Source organism: Rhinolophus ferrumequinum, chromosome 16 (assembly GCF_004115265.2).
Source record: "Rhinolophus ferrumequinum isolate MPI-CBG mRhiFer1 chromosome 16, mRhiFer1_v1.p, whole genome shotgun sequence".
Taxonomy (NCBI): Eukaryota; Metazoa; Chordata; class Mammalia; order Chiroptera; family Rhinolophidae; genus Rhinolophus; species Rhinolophus ferrumequinum.
The window spans coordinates 36228718-36248592 of record NC_046299.1 but is presented as its reverse complement, the minus strand read 5'-3'; the positions used below and the strand labels follow the sequence as shown (position 1 = coordinate 36248592).

Sequence of the window (19875 nt, the reverse complement as noted above, 5' to 3'; positions counted from 1 at the left end):
TATTCTTCATTTTTTCTCTTACTTTTACTTTCTGATGTCAGTTGTTGCTCTCTTTTCCTCACTCATTCTACCTCTATGTTCTTATAAATCTTCAATATTTAGGCATGCTACTACGTATACTGAAAACCGATGATAAGGAAACCAAAACATATACATCTATATATTCTTTTGTTTTTAATTTAATTTTTTCTTTACTTTTAAAATTTTATTTGTTTATTTGTTTAGTGTGTGTGTGGGGGGGGTGGGTATATGTTTAGAGGCAAGCATGACAATTCAAGACTGCCTATGTGATATGAGTCACTACCAATAATGTACTTTTTCAAGAGCTTAGTAAATTGACTATTCAAAACACAATCTTTTTTGTTGTTGTTGGCTTATTTTTTTGTTGTTTTTACCAAATTTATATATTTTACCCAATTTATTAATAATTTCTTCCATTTAAATAAAACAGCTTTCGGCTTAAAAATATACTGTTTTTAATTATATGTTAAAAATATAGCTTATTTAATTATGTATTCCAATATAATTATTTTTTTCTTAGCTACACTTCTGCATTTTAAGATAAAATGATTCTTATTAGGCTTGTAATGTCGGCAGAATTTTTACATGAAATACTCTATAGTGTGTGTCTGTTTTTCTCCAAGCACTGTTGACTTTTTTAAATGAGTTTTCTGTAAATGTGTAGTCTTGCCATGTAAACATAAGTATGGATATTCAATAAGGCACTATTACTACGTTTTCCAATAGTGTTTCATTACTATTTCTTCTATTTGCAGTAAAAATATACATATTTTCTACTACCTTATTTAATAGTCCCTATGTGTTAATAATACCCCATATAAAAACAATTTCCTTTTATCAATTAATGCAAGAAAAATGTTTTTTCTTAATTCCATGGCATTAGTATTCTTCCTCCTTCTGATAATGATGATGATGACGACGATAATGCTGCTAACACTTTTCCTACCTTGAGAGTCAGTGAGCTCTGTTTCATATTTGAAATAGTGAAGCCACCATGCATTTATTGCTTTACATGCAATTTAATGTAATTAAATGGTTGGTTAGTTATATATGAAAACTAGGTTATTGATGAGAAACTTTAGCTTAAAATGTATAAGTAACCTGTGTAAGGTCACATTTCATACATGGGGAATTACTGGTATTTGACTTGGGCTCTGGCTCAACAGTTTGTGCTTAAATTTTTTATTGCCCAGTTTACAATTATAGCAGTTTTGTTGGTCCTTATGGTCCCATATTGGCTGCTTTGTGGAGAGAGTTGGAGTTTCATAGACACAAATGAATTAAAATAGTGTCTGTTTATTCTGAATGGAAACAGATGGAGCTAAAAGTCATAATTATTCCCTTGCAACAGCCTCTATCTGCATTAGTTTGTCTCACAGAACTAGCACAAAATACTAGCAATACCATTGAAAAGGAACAATATTGCATTCTCAGCTTCTATTTTCATGGTTACTATTTATACAGAAATTTATTTCATTAAATTATCACATGTACATTACAATGAGTTGTAATTTGTCTGCTTTATTTTAAATAAAAATGTCTTCCCATAATTTTAATAGGGTCACATTTAATAATTCCTTTAATTATCAGAAGACCATTATAGCCACTCTGAAGATATGCATATTTAAATAAAAGCAATAGTTACAAAAAAAATTCTTATTGGGAGAAAATATGAACACAAAGCCAAACATTAATTAATATTTAGAATATTACTCTTCTGATTATCCCATCACTCTAATAGTAAAATTGTCAATGTCATTTTCTTCACTAAAGAACTTAGCTGAAAATCAGGTATGTAATATAGTAATCTGAGTGTCAATTTTTGAAGTCAGTAGTTATGCATAGTTAGTTCCCTAATTCAGTTTTTACCCTTTCAACAAATACGTACACAAAATATATGTTTTAGATGCACGCAATTAAATTTATGCAAAGGCTAATTAAATCAATGTCAAAACTAAATGAAAAAACTATTCAAATGAACCTCAAAAGATTCCATCTCTCTTGCTGCCTAACTACTGAAAATCAATAGTGTATATGAATATAACTAAGTAGAGTTCTTGCAGAGCAAAAACCAAGAAATAATAAGCAGGGATTTTTGTCATTCTAACATATATAATAATGTATTTCTTAAAGCATGTAAATATGTCACATTCATGCTAATTCTATCTAATGAACACATTGCAACATATTTCTTCCATACTTTTCATTTAAATCCTCTTTTTAATTGAATAACTACGAACCCAGTAGTAAGATTGTGCTTATCTCCAATGATCCTTTTGTTCCTAAACATTATCTACAGAATTAGTCATTTATCTCACATATAAACTAGGGCAGAGGAACACAGAAGAACTTAACAATAGTGCATACCAAGAATCTTCACGTTAATTCCAAACAGTCCATAGAATATGAAATGGTCTCAGATTCAGTATTTTTCTAATATTAATTTTCTTTTTGGTAAAAATTTGTTGTCTTTAAGAGAGATAGTCTTGAACTGAACAACAATGTGCTTTTGTTTGCCACTATGGTTTTCAAGGGCTTCAAATATCTAATTTAATTTATGAGTATAAAACAGATTGATTCATTTTATTTAAGTGGAGACCACTTAAATAATTGGGGGAGTGCTAATAATTCAACATTTATAAACACTTACCATGAGGAAATTACAGTACTTCTGAAAAATGAATCTGCCAGCAAAGCATACACAAAAATAGTATTAAAGGGAAAACAGCATAAAAAGATGTGTGCGTGTTTGTATGTGTATGTATTTTAATGAGGAACTGACTTCAACTCTTGACACCAGCAAAGTAACAAACATGAGTTTTGTATTTCAAGCATTTTGAAAGTTCTCTGCATTTGACTTATTGGAGAATATATAAACCTTTTGTCCTTATTATGATCCGAATTCAAAAAATTGATTTAATATGTTAGACCATGAAGGGTATATAATAAGAAAAACAGTCTTTGTGTTCAAGGTATTATAATCTAGTCTAGTGTGTTTTCTACTCAGACAAACCCTGGTATCCCTAAATATTCCTAAGTATGGCAGTAAAGAAATCTTTATGCTAATAATTAAAGATCTGGTTGGAGTTTAGAGCATCAGATGGAGGGAATGTCAGGAACAGAGGCCAGCAGTGACAGGAGTGGAGGTAAACAAGAAAGGACTCAAGTCAAAATTGTGATGACCAATAATATGATCAAGTAATTTCAGCCCATTTTAATTGAGTCCCACATTAAAGGCCTGTGCATGCAGATGGACTCAGGAGAGGGTATTATATATTTACAGTCTTTCCATTTAACTTAACTCCTCTTCTCTCTCTCTCTCTCTCTCTCTCTCTCTCTCTCTCTCTCTCTCTCTCTCTACCTGCCCCACCTCCACCCCCTGCAATGTATGCAATAGGCTTGTCATGTGGATTGAAGAAACAAATTCATCTTGAGTTTAAGAGAAAACTAACAGCACAGAATTATTAAAAGTAAGACAAAGAAACTGCATGTGGTCTTGAAAAACATAGAATCAAGTTAAAGCTAACGGAATTTTGAACATCTTACTCTTCTGAACTCCTCTCACCTTGTTTAGGTTATCTAAAATAGAACAGAAGGGCCCTTCAGTAGAAGGATTATCTTCTGACTGGTTCTTCCTTTTCTGAGCTTTACTACTTAGCAGTTCTGTTTTCTCTTTCTTTAAACTAATAAATCCCAAGAAGGTATTTTGCATGCACTCACCTGAGAGTTCACTCGTGGGACTTCTGGCTCACTGGAGCCAACATACTACTCAAAGAGAAGGTTCTCTCACAAAATTGGAGAAAAAGAATGTCAGCGAAGGAAGGAAAATGAGACACCTTGCCCCAAAGTGCCTAGAAAGATCAGAATGTCTTTTAACCAAAACATTTGCCAAATAAATTTTTCCTGCAGCTTTTAATTCTCTTCATTCCTCTGTGGTTTCCCTTTCAGTGTTTGCGTTATCTCACCCAAACAGAAGGAAGACTGCAGGAAGATATCAGGACATCAGTCTCTCATGTTGTCCCTCTCACAATATTCTCTTATATATTTTTTAAACATCACATTTTCTTTGCCCCTCTGAATCTTTCAGTTTTGTTATGTGCTTCATAACTACCTTAAATAAAGGCTATAATACTGACCACCACCCCCATAAAAAAAAAAAGGAATCTTCAAATACTCAAGGAGATTTTTTTTTAAAAAAGGAGATTCTCTTAAGATTTTAAATCAAAGTTTCTGCCTTTGAAATAATTAAAACCCAAATTTAGTGAAAGATTGTGATACAGTTCTTAGTCCTTACACACACTTAGTGAAAGTCATGCATATTGTTGTTAATGCATCAGAAAATCTAAGTGAATGCTATTCTAGTGATTATACTATAGGAGTATATAGCATGTTTTTTTGACTGGCTAAGATATATTTTACATTTTTTATTAGACACATCCCAATATATCCCCAACATTTTTCAGGTAAAATTGACAAATAAAATTGTATCTATTTAAGATATACACTATAGTGATTTGACATATATACACTGTCAAATGATTACCACAATCAAGTTAGTTATCAACCCATTAACTCACAGTTACCATTTGTGTGTGTGTCTGTGTGTGTGTGTGTGTGTGTGTGTGTGTGTGTAGCTGATTTCATGTATACAATGCAGAATTATTAACTATATTGGTAACTGTGGTATACATTAGATTCTCAGAACTTAATCATCTTATAATTAAAATTTGTACCTTTCACCAACATCTCCCCATTTTCCACATTCCCAGGCCGTGGCAATCATTTCTGTTTCTACAAGTTCTCCTTTTTAATATTCCACATATAAGTGAGATTATACAGTACTTGTTTTTCTGCATCTTGCTTACTTCTCTTAGCACAGTCCCCTCCAGTTTCATCCATTGTTCCCCTGCCTTTCCTTTTCTACCTTACGTACTGTATTTTTAAGATATTCTTTTGTTTGTGACCAAATCTAACACCTGACAACTAGAGGACATTTCTTAAAGTGGGTAAAGGTAAATTCAAGGCAAATAAAAGGGCGTTCTTTTTCACACAGTGAACTATAAACTTATAAAATTTATTACCCTAAGGGCTGAAATCATCAACAGCAAAGGGAAATATTAAAATATACTAATCAATTAATATATTTATCATTTTACTTATTCAACATGCTATAGAGCAAGCTATCAAGTATGTCATATTCTAATTGAGTCAGATAATAAAGATTCACCTAAAGTAATTTCAGACAGTGGTAAGGGCTGTGCAGAAAATAAAAATACTAATGGAATTAAAATGACTACTGTTAGGTAGGTGTCAGTGAAGGCACCCTTGAGATGGTGATGACGGTAAAGTACATAGACTCCTTACGAATAATTACAGAAAATCAAGGTGTTTATGATTGTAATCTTTAAGCTGTTGCTAGCAAATAAATCTAAAACTTCTTTTTACTCTTGTTAAGGTACACAAATTTGCCATTGTCCTAATCAGGTAGAAGCAACAGTAAGCACATGCAACTGTGTGGGTTGTGTCATCAAGTAATGGGTTCGCATCTCAGCCACTACCATGTACTAGAGGGAATATGGGCCAAGTTACTTAATCTCTCTGTATTTCATTTAACTCTACTGTTAAAAGTACAAATAACAATAATTATAATAGTTTCATCTCGTGGAATTGGAATATTTTGCACAAATTGGAACAATATCTGCCACATACTGTTCACTAATTGTTAGCTACCAATATTGAAAGTTAGGTAAACATAGAAAGAAGATATCAAGAAGTTGGCTGTTTTAAAATTCTTTAACTTTTAAAGAGAAATAAGGAACTATTTAAATAAGAAAATATATATATATATATATATATATATATATATATATATATATATATATATATATATATATATATAGATGATCTTGAATTTGGACAAAGGCATGATTAAAATGAAAACATTTTTAAATAGTTCATATAGATGTGAAAAAAGCATTACTTACGCTAATAACTGCACTGTGGTGCTGCTTTTGTTTTCTAATTTCAGTAAAATTGTGATTGCACAAAACTCAAACTTATAAAATGCAACAAGCACATATTGAATATTATAAAGTTATTTGGTATTAAAATAGACCAGGATGAGGCGTATATGGAACTCAATAGCATAATATACTGAGTATATGTAAAATATTTATAGTATTTTCTTTCCATTCCTTTTTCTGACAGATGAATAAGAAATCACACAATTCAGCGGCACAGATTCATGATTCAATTCCAATGACATTTAATTACACAAATTAAATATTTAGGCAAACATTTAAAAAGTCAAGAGGAAAAACTAACATATAATCCAGGTTGAATAGAAGTTATATACACAGGTAACCCCGGTATAACACGGCACTTCTATAACAACGTTTTGCTCTAACACGGTTCGAGAATTGGGGAAAACTCTCGTACAACATGGCATCCTAGAACATGGTTTCACTCTAACACGGTTTGATAATTAGACAAATCCCCGAACAATAGGCAGCATAATAAGAGCTTTTAAGAGGAAAAGATATCTCAATTGAAATTTTTCATTCGAGCATGGATGTCGTATCAGATTTGACTGCAGACTTTTACAATTTATTAGAATTTTAAATCCATTTTGTTTGTGGAGTATTAAGTTCAGAATATGAAGATATCTTATCAAAAAGAAAATGCCCTTGGTTAATGGTGCTTAGTAGTATTGATGAAGAAAACATTTATTAATAGATATTAATATGTTATATTTTTGGTGAAAATTGCTTTAATAAAGATATTTCTCTTAATTATAAAAATGTAATAGTATGTTGTTGTTGTTTTTAATTTTTGAAGCTAACCCCCTTTTTTGTACTAGTTCTTTCATGTACACGGATTCGCATAAAACAGCATTTTTAGGAACCTAACAAACTTGTTATAGGAGGGTTACCTATATATATACTGGGGATGCCAAAAAAACGTATACACATTTTAAGAGACATTAACACTTTGGTCAACGTTGCTCAAGCAGTAATTCGCCATAATCAGAAGTGTCTCGACGCTGATGGTAACCACTTTGAGCTCCTCTTGTAATTGCAGAAGTCAAATGTGACTTGTATTCATATTGTATTATTGGCATATATTGAATATTACAATTTTAATACACGTTTTTCCTTTCTTAAAATGTGTATACATTCTTGGCACCCTCTGTGTGTGTGTGTGTGTGTGTATGTGTGTGTGTGTGTGTGTGTGTGTGTATAATTATGTATATAAAGTTAAAGATGCCCAAAACTGGCAGATGAAAATTTAAAAGAAAGAATCTAGAAAGATATTTAAGTATGTACTATGATTATCTTTCCATAATTGTACTTGCTCTCATATTATAACTTATGGCATGGAAATACTATCAAAATTTTTATTCCATGCTTTCTTTAAAGCATTAAATTGCATATGGTTAAATTTTGTATCAGTCTCATAACAAATATCAACTTCAGCACAACTGATATGGAAGCCTATTATTTTATAATTATGTTTTTTGTGAGATGAGTATATTATAAAAGAAAATGCTGAAAAATTTTAGTTCAGTTGTTAAAATTGGATAACATTATTTATATGAAATTTACAATCATTGAATATCAATAGTGTAAATAGATATTTATTTAGATGTGTTTATACATGTTAATTACAGATTTTTTAATAACTGCTAAATCGATACACTAAATAATTACTTTACTGTCGTGTCTCTGGAGTTTATAAAATGCATAAAATATTTTAATATGGCATATAACTATTACTTTAAATTAAAATACTGACTCATTCATTAGTTTTTCCAATACTTAAGGAAATAATAGCTTTTTAAAAGATTTACTAAAGCACAAATTGTTCCTAATGACATAATACATTTATGCCTGGGCCTAACCTTCTGTCATAATTTTCTGAAGTGCCAGGAGAAAAGTAGACAAGCTTCAAAGCATAATTCTATTCCTTTTCAGTGAGTTGAAATTAACCTTTACTTTTTCAAGTGTTGCAAATAGGGATTATTAATGTGGTCATTAATTAAAAAACATTAAAAAAAATTGGAAAGGTGATATAGTTTAGGATTACTTTTCATTAAAAATATTAAACATAAAAAATATTAAAAACATGTTAAATGTAGAGCGGTTAGCACTTTTAATCCCAGAAATTAAAATGGTGTGTTACTAAGATAAAAATGGGTTTCATGTTGGATGAACTCTGATTGTTGGTGACTCACCAGAGTGCAATTTGGAGCCCTGGCACTGTAAGATAGAGAAGCATAATTTGCCATTAGCCCTCTTCTCTGTAGACCTAGCCCATTTTTCCCATTGATTCTAGCTCTTCCAGTTCAGGAGTGGTGTGAAAGTGACAATAAAGACGGGAACTAAATGAATAGCAGCAAGATAGGTATAAAACCTTGAAGCTAACTCTCTTGTCTGTCTGCTCTTTTCCAGGGCAAGCAAAAGGCAGCCTGTTTCTAATTCGTATTAACACAGTGCAGGTTACTCATTCATTTATTTAATCAGCACAGATATATTGTACACCCATGATGTACCCACTGTGCAAGTAGGTTGGTGTTAATGAATTATATAGGGTTATGATAAAGTAACACAGTTAGTGTGTCCCTGATAGTTTGTAGATCAATTGTCATATGTTTGATCCTAACTGAAATGCCTGAGAGAAGTTCACTTAAGTAATGCATCAGAATACTTATGTAATTTGAGTCTACTTTCTGCAAAATGATTAACCACTTCCCATTTTATCTGGTTTGTAAATTATTTTTATACATCGGATTATTTGTAAAGAGTCATTTTTGGACTAGTGACAGGTGCTCCACTTCTTATTAAAGGTGTGATGATTGATGGGGTGAGATGATGAAATATATTCCTTATGATATTTTGAGTATGGTTTAAATGATAAAAACCCAGCATGTATGAATTATATGGCAATCATATCTCCAACCATTGTCTTTTGCAGTGAATGATACATAGCCTTTAATAAGGATAAAACTTGTTTTCCTTTTGTGGAAATAAGTACCTCACTTAACCATTGCTTATTTTTAATCTTAAATAAATATACTAAAATACATTTTAAGCTAAGGGAATACCATTGCGAGTTTTATATTTAAGAATAAAATATACACATGTATTTTAGTTTATGGCAGTTTTTATTACTTCATAAGGTCTTTATATATCTGTGTCACTTTTATGTGTGTAAAGTGTTTGTAAATATGAACAGTTGAGTCATTTCATTAAAATCATTAGAACACAATACTGTATTACCTATTAAATCAAATAAAAATGAATTATCAGGACATTATAATTGAAAGAAATAGCAACAACTTAACACCCTGTTTCCCCGAAAATAAGACCTAGCTGGACAATCAGCTCTAACGCGTCTTTTGGAGCAAAAATTAATATAAGACCCGGTCTTATTTTGCTATAACATAAGACCAGATCTTATATAATGTAATATAATATAATATAATATAATATAATATAATATAATATAATATAATATAATATAATATAATATAAATACTGGGTCTTATATTAATTTTTGCTCCAAAATACACATTAGAGCTGATTGTCCGGCTAGGTCTTATTTTCGGGGAAACACAGCATTATAATTGTCAGTGTCCTCTGGATTTTGTGTTATTAAGTATGCATTTTGGAACAATTTTTTTTTATTTAAGCCATTTCCATGGTTTCAGAAAAAAGAAAGTACAATAAGTATTTACTCCAGTGCATTTTTAAATGAATAACCACCAATATATTTTATTTCTTATCCTCCAGGTAATACAGCAAAAGTGTATATTGAGATTCAGGATGAAAATGATCATCCCCCAGTGTTTCAGAAAAAATTCTACATTGGCGGTGTATCTGAAGATGCAAGAATGTTTACTTCTGTGCTAAGAGTTAAGGTATGAGCAAATTTATTGAGATACAGAACTAAAGTAAAAGTGAAGTGCTTAAATGTTGCAGATAAACAATAACCATGTGGTTTGTATTAGCTGAGTGATTAAACAAAATCTGAAACTTAGAGATATATGATTTTAATTGGCCAAACTAAATGCAGATTAATTATGAGTGAATACTAAGGACATTTTTTAAATTTTGTTTTTAAGACAAAAATAGGAATAAATGATTTATGATGTTTTACACTGAATAAGATATTAAAATGTGTGTTTTCTTCATAGGTTTTTATTCCCTTAAAAGGTTTTATTCAGAGTAACTCCAAAGATTTTCATGCTGGAGTTTCTAGTGGTAAATTATAAAGTTGCCATTTTCTAATAGAAGAAATAATATAATAAATTCTGAAATTATTTTTTCTGCAATAATTTTAAAAATCCTAAATGCTAACTATATGAATGTAAAACACCACTACTAATGTTAGTACTTTACTAAAAGTTCAAAAATTTGGAAATGTCAGAAAAATTTGCTAACTGACTTAGAATTAAATAAAACTAGTCTAAGACCAAAGTTGATAATTTTCCATTTTTTCCTAATTACATGTTATCAACTAAGTTTAAATATTTTTTTTAATGGTTGGCAGTACACAAAGTTGCAATAGTTTTATTACTAATAAATAAATTTATAAATATTACCTTGCATTTGGGAGAAAAGTTTAGAAGCTAGAGCTTTATGCTTTCTCATTTATAGTTATTTTTTGAAATTAATTTAATAAATCAATTTTTTTAAATTGCTACTAACATACACACATAAAACTTAAATTTCCCTGTATAAACCCAGCTATTGATGGCCTATAGTCTCACACGTGAACAACTGCCTTTTTTTCCCTTTTACCAGGAAGACCATGATTACAGTTCTTCTTACATATAGTGTTATAACCTTAAACACCCTAAGAAAGCGCAAAACCAACCAAACAAATAGAGCTTGTGTGTTGTAATTGCAAAATAGCTCTTCCACGATGCCAAATACTAACTCCTGATCTGAATCACAAGTTGTAACTAGAAGTAGTCCATAAATTTAGGTTGATCACATTTGTGTGTGCGTGTGTGTGTTTGTGTGTCTCACATTATGATGATTTGCAAGTAACAATCCTTTAGCATTGATTTTTATCTTATTTAATATTTTGGTTCCATTGATTGACTCATTTCATTCATTTAACCACTAAATATTTTTGAGTACTTCAAGTGTTCATTGTTCTAGAAATGGGACATAGAATAATTCAAAAAGCAATTAAATAAACAAAAAGTTACCATTCTATGATACAAACTAGGGGAAAAAAGCAAATACCATATCAAGGACATTAGTAGCTATTTAATACAAATCCATGTGGTTAAGAGAAACGCTTGTGGAATCCTAAGTAAGGAGCATTCTGATCATTCCAAAGTCTCTGAAGGTAGAGGGAGATTGGAGGTCACTGTGACCGAAAAAGACTGGTTTGAGAGGAGATTGGAAATGTAGTCCAGGACTACCACATGGGATTTATTTTAGAAGTTTTAGAAAGAAAGGTCTTGAATGGTTTTGTCCAGAGGAGTAACATAATCCGATGTGAAAGGATTATTCTGGATGCTAGGCAGGGTTGGGAGTGGTGAGTAACAGTGTTATCAGACAAGAGTAGAGACAGACCCTAATGCCTTGCTTTTCAGGCAAGAAATCCATAGTGGCTTGAATCACGCTAGTAGTCAGGGGAGATGGTGTTAAGGGAGACAAATACAGCCGAAAGGATTTGCTGATTAGTCATATATGGGGAAATTAGAAAAAATTTTAAAAATGACTGGGGGTTTTGTTCTCCCCCAAGTAAGGTAGCGGTAGGAATGAAGAGTTCATCTTTGGAGATTTTACGTTTGTGACACCTTTTCAGTATGCAAACATAGTTCTTAAGCAATGAAGTTGCAAATGCTGATTTAGATTCAGAAAAGAAATCATGTACCAGGATGATATCACCTAGAAAATAGGTATTGATAGAAAAGTCCAAAGACTATCCCCTGGGTACTCTACACTTAGAGATCAGGAAAGGGATCCATCAAAGGATACTGAGAATTCCCTGTCATGAGGTAGCAAGAATACATTCCTCTCTTCAAACTATCAGTGGATTATTCAGTCTAAGGAAAGGGTATTTTCCAGCAAACCAATTTCATGAAATGTGGTATTCCACGTAAGTTGGAAGAGACAGAGATAGAGATAAAGAGATAGAAAGTTTAGCAATGTATCAATGTAAGTATGTGCTGTAATAATTAATTCAGTTAGGAAAGCACACATTACCGTGTGGATTCCAAGGAAGGAGGCATTTCAATTGCCAAAATATATAAATGAAAAATACAAAGGAAAGCTCAGAATCCATGCACCATGTATGAACAAGGTTCAAAAGAGAGGGAGTGATCAACTGTCACAGGCTACTGTGATAGAATGCCCCTGTGGATTTTTACCTGACTACAAATGATGCTGAAAGTATATTGTAATGGAAAAAACAAAAACAAAAACAAAACAAAACAGTAAGCCAAATGTTAAAATATCCCATTAATGAAGGGGATAATTAAAGAGGTCTGTAGATGACAGCAGTAAGAGAATATAGTGGGTGACATAATCTTATGATTGCATTAATTTCAGAGGAATTGGGAGAGGTGGCAAAGGAGATGGAATAATATTCTAGAAGCAGCAATTCAGATACTAAAGATGCTATCTATCCACCCCTAGGCTCTGTACTATGTAAAATATAGGAGCTACTGTTTGAGACAGCTGAAGAAAGCAGTGTCTTGTGTGGGGGGCAGAGGTGTAAGGTGGAGGAATCAGAAAGTAATATCCATAGGGAAGGTTGAATATTTAAGGGATATAGCCAAATGATGGACTGTGAATTCCAGGGAGTCCTGGGGAAGTTTTGGTGGTGGAAATAAAGGTGAGGTGGGAAACTGAGTCATATTAGGATGTGTAAAGATCTACATGGGAAGAATTAACTGGATAGTGAGATATATCTTAGAGTAAATACTTGGATTTCTTGTGATGAGTAAACATGATGGGATTGATTGTTTCTCTAAGACTACTGAGAACTCTGCAGGACATCCCTCCCTTCAAACCTATCAGTGGGTTATTCTGTCTAGGGAAAAGGGTGTTTTCCAGCAAACTAATTTCATGCAAAGTAATATTCTACATAAGTTGGAAGAGACAGAGATAGAGATAAAAAGATAGAAAGTTTAGCAATGTATCCATGTAAGTATATGCTATAATAATTGATTCAATTAAGAAAGCATAAATTGCCAAAGGAAGGAGGCACTTCAACTGATGAAAGAATATAAATGGTTTCCTAAAAGGTGAAGGATTTGTATGGCACTGAAGGGTGGAGAGATTTTCTCAGTGAATCTTAGATGAGGAGGAGTCTAAGCAGAGGAAACACAATGAGAAAAAACCTGGATGAAACAAAGTGCAGAGTGCGTTTGTGGAAGTGAGAAAAGGCAGGTATCTTAGGAGGGGATGGGAGTAATAAATCTTTAAATGGTGAATGTTTTCAATTGCTGCCTTTAGCCTTGAAGCCTGGAATCTTCCCTGTTCCAAATTTAATCAGAGTGAAAGTGAGTTAAATCATTCTTCTCAATTCATACTTAGAACAGCTGAAATCTTATCGGAAACTGCACTGAATCAGGGCCAGCTAAGGTCGGGTGCTTGATGGAAAGATGATTTTAAAAACAGCGGTAGAGCCCAGGATTTTGAAAGAGGCTTTTATACCACATACTATATAATATCGGAGTAATGTAATAATTTATCTGCCACACATGCATGTTGTTTTTTTTTAGTTCATCATGAAATGCATAATGGTAAATTTTAAATTTAAAAAATGGTGTTAAGTATAGGAAGGTGAAGAGAAAACATATTATAGAGTAGATTAAGAAAGATGAGACTGACATATCAATAAATATAACTATACTTGCTAGCTTTGAATATGAATAGTGGGTTAAGGGCATTATTAAAAATAGAGGAAAGACAACATAATGAGAGCATTATTGAAATCAATTATCCAGTGTATGTGATAGTAAAAGAAGTTGTATATATATGCTCTGAAATGGCACATCTGACATGCTTAGAGACTGTCGAAAGTTAATTTTGGAAAATATACATTGTGTTCCTAGTATGTGCTAAAAATACAGAGGAAAAAAAATCAGACCACCCCTCTGCTTTTATAGAACTAACATTCCAGTAAATTAGACATAAACAAATAAATAAAAAAACAAACAAATAAATAAAGGTTTTTATTTATACGAACATGTAGAGATTTAGTCTCTGGCCCAAAAATGTGAATGTTCATGTCTTGTTAAAGTCATTCTTGGATGGTACCAAAAGAACACTAAACAAAATAATTATTTTTGAAATATCCTCTATATTTACTATGCTTTTGTTCTGATACCTCTCTTGCGACTGGATCCAACAAATTGATTTCCATTGGTCGCAATTAGTCATTTCAATTGCAAGAAGAGGGAGAAAATAAAATGGTACTTTTTCTCTTCAGTCTTTAATACAAAAATTAACATCAGTTAAAATTATAGCCCTTAGTATATATCCGAAAGAATTAAAAGCAGGGACTGGAACAAGTATTTGTATATCAATGTTCATAGCATTATTATTCACAATAGCTAAAAGGTGAAAAGAACCCATATGCCCATTCACAGATAATTGGGTGAACAACATGTGTTCAATGCATGCAATGGAATATGATTCAGTCTTTAAAAATTAAATTTGACAAATGCTAGCCCATGGATAAAACTTGAAGATAAGCTAAGTGAAATAAGCCAGACACGGACAAATACTGTACGATTCTACTCACGTGAGATTCCTAGACTAGTCAAATCCACAGAAACAGAAAATAGAATGGTGGTTTCCAGGAGCTATACAGAGGGTGGATTGAGGAGTTATTGTTTAATGGTCACGGAGTTTTAACTTGGAAAGATGAAAAGTTCTCTAGATATGAATGGTGGTGATGGTTGTGGAACAATAATAATGTGCTTAGCATAACATAATTGTACACTTAAAATGGTTAAAGTGGTAAATGTTATGTGATGTACATTTTAGCACAGTAAAAGAAAAATCTCACAGGTTGGGGGGAACATTACCGATGTTGTAGGACATGAAAACTGTTCTTTTCAAAACTATTATTCATCAGTATCCATTCCTCCTAAGTTGATTTGAATGTAATGGTTTGGCAGTGATGCTCACTGTGGGGGCCATACTGCCCCTTCTCAGCCTGCAAGGAAGTACAGGTCAAAATCCCCCAGGAAATCCCTATCTACCCTGCTGTGGGGGAAGGCCATTCATTGAATATTACTAACTGAACTGTCCTTGGCTAATGAAAAATGACTGATAAATTTGGTCACATCTGAATAATAGACTACTATGTACCAGTCTGAATTAAGGTCTCATAAAACACTACTTTTGATTCTCTTTTGCCTACTATGGAACACCCAGGTATATATAAACACTTGTCATTGTTTCAAGAGAGTGGTATCTCTTAGGAGCTCTTATTAACCATAGTTTCCTTCATGACTGCCATGCTATCTGACTTCGTATCGTTTGTACCTTGAACAAAGTAAATACATGTAGGTGGCTCTGGGTTCATTGTCTTCTTGGTTTTGACCTTATAACTGAATTATCTCTGTGCCTATTTTCTGTACTCGAATTCAAATTTCATCTAAGCAGGTGCTATGTTTCCTCACAAACTTAATAACATTGTCGATATTTTGTGCTTAGCATCTCAAATTTATGTTTCTTTCAAATATGATTTATTCATTTATTTTACACATAGCCATGACTTTTAACCTGTTTAATCAAGACTTTTCATGTAATACCTGAATTTTTTTTCTTTTTTTTTAGATGAGTAAAATATTCTTTCAATTACTCCCTTGGGCCTGATTACATTAAGAGTAACATGGCCTATCATTTCCCTAGTAATTTCCCCTCTTGTAAAAATTAAGAGCTTAGATTGATGAAATCTTTATGAATGTTATATATCTATCATATTTTTGCATTATTTAACCCCACTGGAGAAACCAAATGTCAAGATTTTTTTTTTTCTTAACAACTAATATATTTGTTATATGGTCACAGACTATGTTGTATGTTGTAGCTAATAATGTGTTCCTCTTGTTCTGCTGGAGCCTCAAGGTCAAATATTTGATTCACTTTTAGCCAAATGAATGCAATGCACTGATATCATGATAACTTTCTCTCTGGTTTCCACTTTAGTCTCTAACTTTCTCTCTAGTTTCCACTTTAGTCTCTTCCTTCTTTCCCTTTAACTATGTTTATATTATTATATATTATGTATTTTTATAAAGGACCTCATGTCTATGTTGGAATTCTGTTGGCTAGATGCAAATAGATGATTACTAAATATTCTAAGAGTCTATCTATGCATGTTTAAGCCTACATATTCCCTGTGTACAAGCTGACAGCCGTGAAGTATCATCGCCAGTTTCTGATACATAGCATTTGTCTTTATTGTTCTGAAAAAGTACAGAATTATAGTTTTGTTGTCGTTAGATTGAGCAGAAAAGACCAAGTCTATTTTTGTAAGTGCAATGAAGTATTCAGATAAAATAATTCAGTACCTTTAAGTTTTACTTTTGATCTTCCTCTTCTCTATACAAATCAGTCTTTTTATTGTCAAAGAAGGGAGATCTGAAACCATTTCATTCATGTAGTAGTAATTAAATTTACATTTATTGGTTTGTATGTAATTTAATTAAGAATGCCTGTTGCCAGAGCCTGGCAGGGCAGTTGCCACATTTCAGTCTCTTCCTGAAAGTCAAGGGGACATTAACCCCTTGGCAGGGCCCTACATCCCTGTGTGGTACTCGTGACATGAGTGGGGAACAAAGTCCTGACACAGGTTCAGATAGAGTGAGTAACACAGCTTTATTTGGGAACGAATGTCCCTCCAGAGGCCAATGCTCTGGTAAGCACAGAAAGGTTATACAGAATAGAATAGAATTTAATAACGAACCAAGTCCCAGAGTCAATTGAGATGGAGAAGGTCCCTGGTCTGGGAGAGATGACTGGGCCCACAACCAGTTTGAGGCGAGTTGGTCTTACAAGGAAGAACTTTGAAGAGTCCCGGAGTATCCCAGGTTGCCACTGGCAGAGGATTGTCGGATCACCCAGAGGAACGTCCCAGAAGATCATTCTGGAGTGTCTCGCTCAGAGCCTCGCAGAGGGTCTTAGTGGGAGCGCACAGTCAGACCACTCACAGCATTGCTCTGTAGTTCTGCCTTTATCCTCTTTTTCTTGGACTTATTTACTTCTTAGATGATAATCAAAGTTGTTTGCCAGGAGTTGTTTACCTCTTTGGTGATAACCAGAAGTTGTTCTTGTGAGCGTGTCTATTACTCAATTTTGTTATGCTCAGTTTCACACAAAACATGTTTTTCACTTCACTCTTATCAGTCTCACACATGTGCAGCCATATTCCTGGCTTGCGTCCCTACTAGTAAACAACTTGTTTTGCAAACCTCAATCCAACGTATATAATATATTGTATACGCTCTACACAATGCCTTAATTTTTACTACTTAAAATAGAAATGTGACTGTTTTTTTCCAGGCTGTGTGTGTCTGGAGAATGAGGAAAGTTTAGGTCCTCAAAAGTAGATGAAAAGTGACTCACACAACTGGAAATTTTCTCAAAAATAGAAAATTTGAGGACTTTTTATGGGTTTTAAGCCATTGGACATGATACTTAGGAAAAAATAGTTTATTCGGTGAATGGTCACATCATTTTTCCTTTCTTAAATTCCTTGGTGGCTCATATATTTCAGAATCTGATCACACTCTAGTTGGATTAGAAATTTATTTAATACCTGCATGTCTTTCAGATGATTAAATATGTAACCATCCAGGGTATCGATGTGCAATTTATTTTTTGAGTCAAACTTGCACTTTTTGTAGTAGATTTTATATGTTGTAGAGCAGTGATGATTGTGTTTATGCTCCTATATTATGTTACAAGGACTATATCTTCCATCATCTGGGACGGATCTGTCTGGAATATTGACACTTACTTTAAAAACCTCAGGATTCTTCTGAAACTGAGGACTGCTTTGCAAGAAACAATCCCAAAGATATTTCAGGCAAATAAGAATTAGAATGGTGGGGGGAGGTGGCCATTTAGTTCAGTTGGTTAGAGTGTGGTGCTGATAACACGAAGGTCACCAGTTCGATCCCTGCATGGACCACTGTGAGCTGTGTCCTCATAAAAATAATAATAATAATAATAATAATAAAATAAAATGAACTTTTTTAAAACTTTTTATTCATACTTCTCTAAATACATTTTGAACTGCCTATTAATATTGCCAATAAGAAGAATAAAGAGCTAGATTTTTAAAAAATGTACTATGAAGAAAATTTAATTCCAAATAAGTCATAAACATGGGTGACTCTACCTAGTAGATCTAATTAACTTACATTAATATAATCAGCAAGCCTGGAGCAAGATTATGTATATAATGAGAATATAATTTATATTGGTTAGTTCATGAGTCACTGTATATCTGAAAACTTCAAAGAGACCTTTTTTACAAAAGCAGGCACAAAAATGTCTTGCTTCACAAAAATACATTCTAATGAATAAGAATAATAAAACTCTAAAGTAGAGATGCCCATCAAGTAGATCCTCAAACTTGATATGGTACCTACACCAGTTTTTGTAAACGTATAGCTCTTTTGTATCTGTTTCATTTTATTTGTTCCCAGGATTTTTTTTCCTAGATGGTCATGGCCTTTTATGATCCAGTAATATATAAAAAGACAAAGTCAGTGGGACTTATAGTAATTTGAAACACTTTATTACCACCTGAAGCCAGTAGACCCCCAAATATGCTACAATATAAAAAGCAAAGATCTCCAGAGGATATAAAGAACTCTGATGAGAAAAAATAAAATAAATAAATAAATAAAAAGCCCAAGATAAAAAGACAGGGATAAGACTGGAATAGACACTGAATAAGGCTATAAAAATTGACCAAAAATATAAGAAGCATTCAAATTTATTAACGGCTAGGGAATTGCAAAATTAACCACAAGAAACCACTACAGGTTCATCAGAAGGGTTAAAATAAAAAAGACAGATAAAACCAAATTCGAATCAATGGGAGTCCTGAGATATTGCTGATGGGATATAAATCAGTATCACATTTTGGAAAAAAGTTTGACATCTGTTAAGGGTAAACATATGCATGACCCTTTCCTCAGAATTTCTACTCCTAAGTATTTACCCAACAGAAATGTAGTCATAAATTCATAAAATATATGCACAATAAAATCCACTATTTGTAGATATATATACTATTTGGGATGTCAAAAAGCTAAAAAACACCTAAATGTTCATCAACAGTGCATAGGATATATTAACTGTAGTATATTTGTATAATGGAATTCTATATAGCAATGAAAATGAATACGTTATTGCTACATGCAATGACATTATGGATCCTAGAAATATAATATGAGCAAATGATTTTAGAAAAAAATACAAATATCCTAAGTCCATTTATATAAAGTTCAAAAAATAGGCAAAACTAATCCAATCAGAATAGCTGTTAATTTTGGAGAGGGGACTAAAAACTTTCTTTCTTCATCTAGATGCTAGTTACTTTCACAGATATAATTTGAAAAATAAAAATAAAATTTAAAAATGTTTATAAAGCTCTAAATTCATAGAAACAAATGGAAGGTTCTTCAGCTTTCTAGTGATTTTAAAGTGGAGGAGATCATATTTTTCTGTCAGTGTCCTGTTTAGTTAATATTAAGGAATGATCTATGTTTGATGCTTGGTGAAACAATGCCACATACTTTTGTTATGATTTCTAGCAGGAAAGAATGTTCTGGGAAGATAGAGCACTACATTATTG

At 32.5% G+C, this 19875-nt stretch overlaps 1 protein-coding gene across 1 annotated transcript in view; it reads left to right on the top strand.

The window, feature by feature from the left end:
* Window positions 1–19875, top strand: part of PCDH15 (protocadherin related 15) — a 714179-nt gene that overhangs the window by 626941 nt on the left and 67363 nt on the right. The window contains exon 28 of the mRNA XM_033131356.1: window positions 9813–9940. Within this exon, the coding sequence (XP_032987247.1) occupies window positions 9813–9940 (128 nt within the window). The remainder of the gene's footprint in view (window positions 1–9812; window positions 9941–19875) is intronic.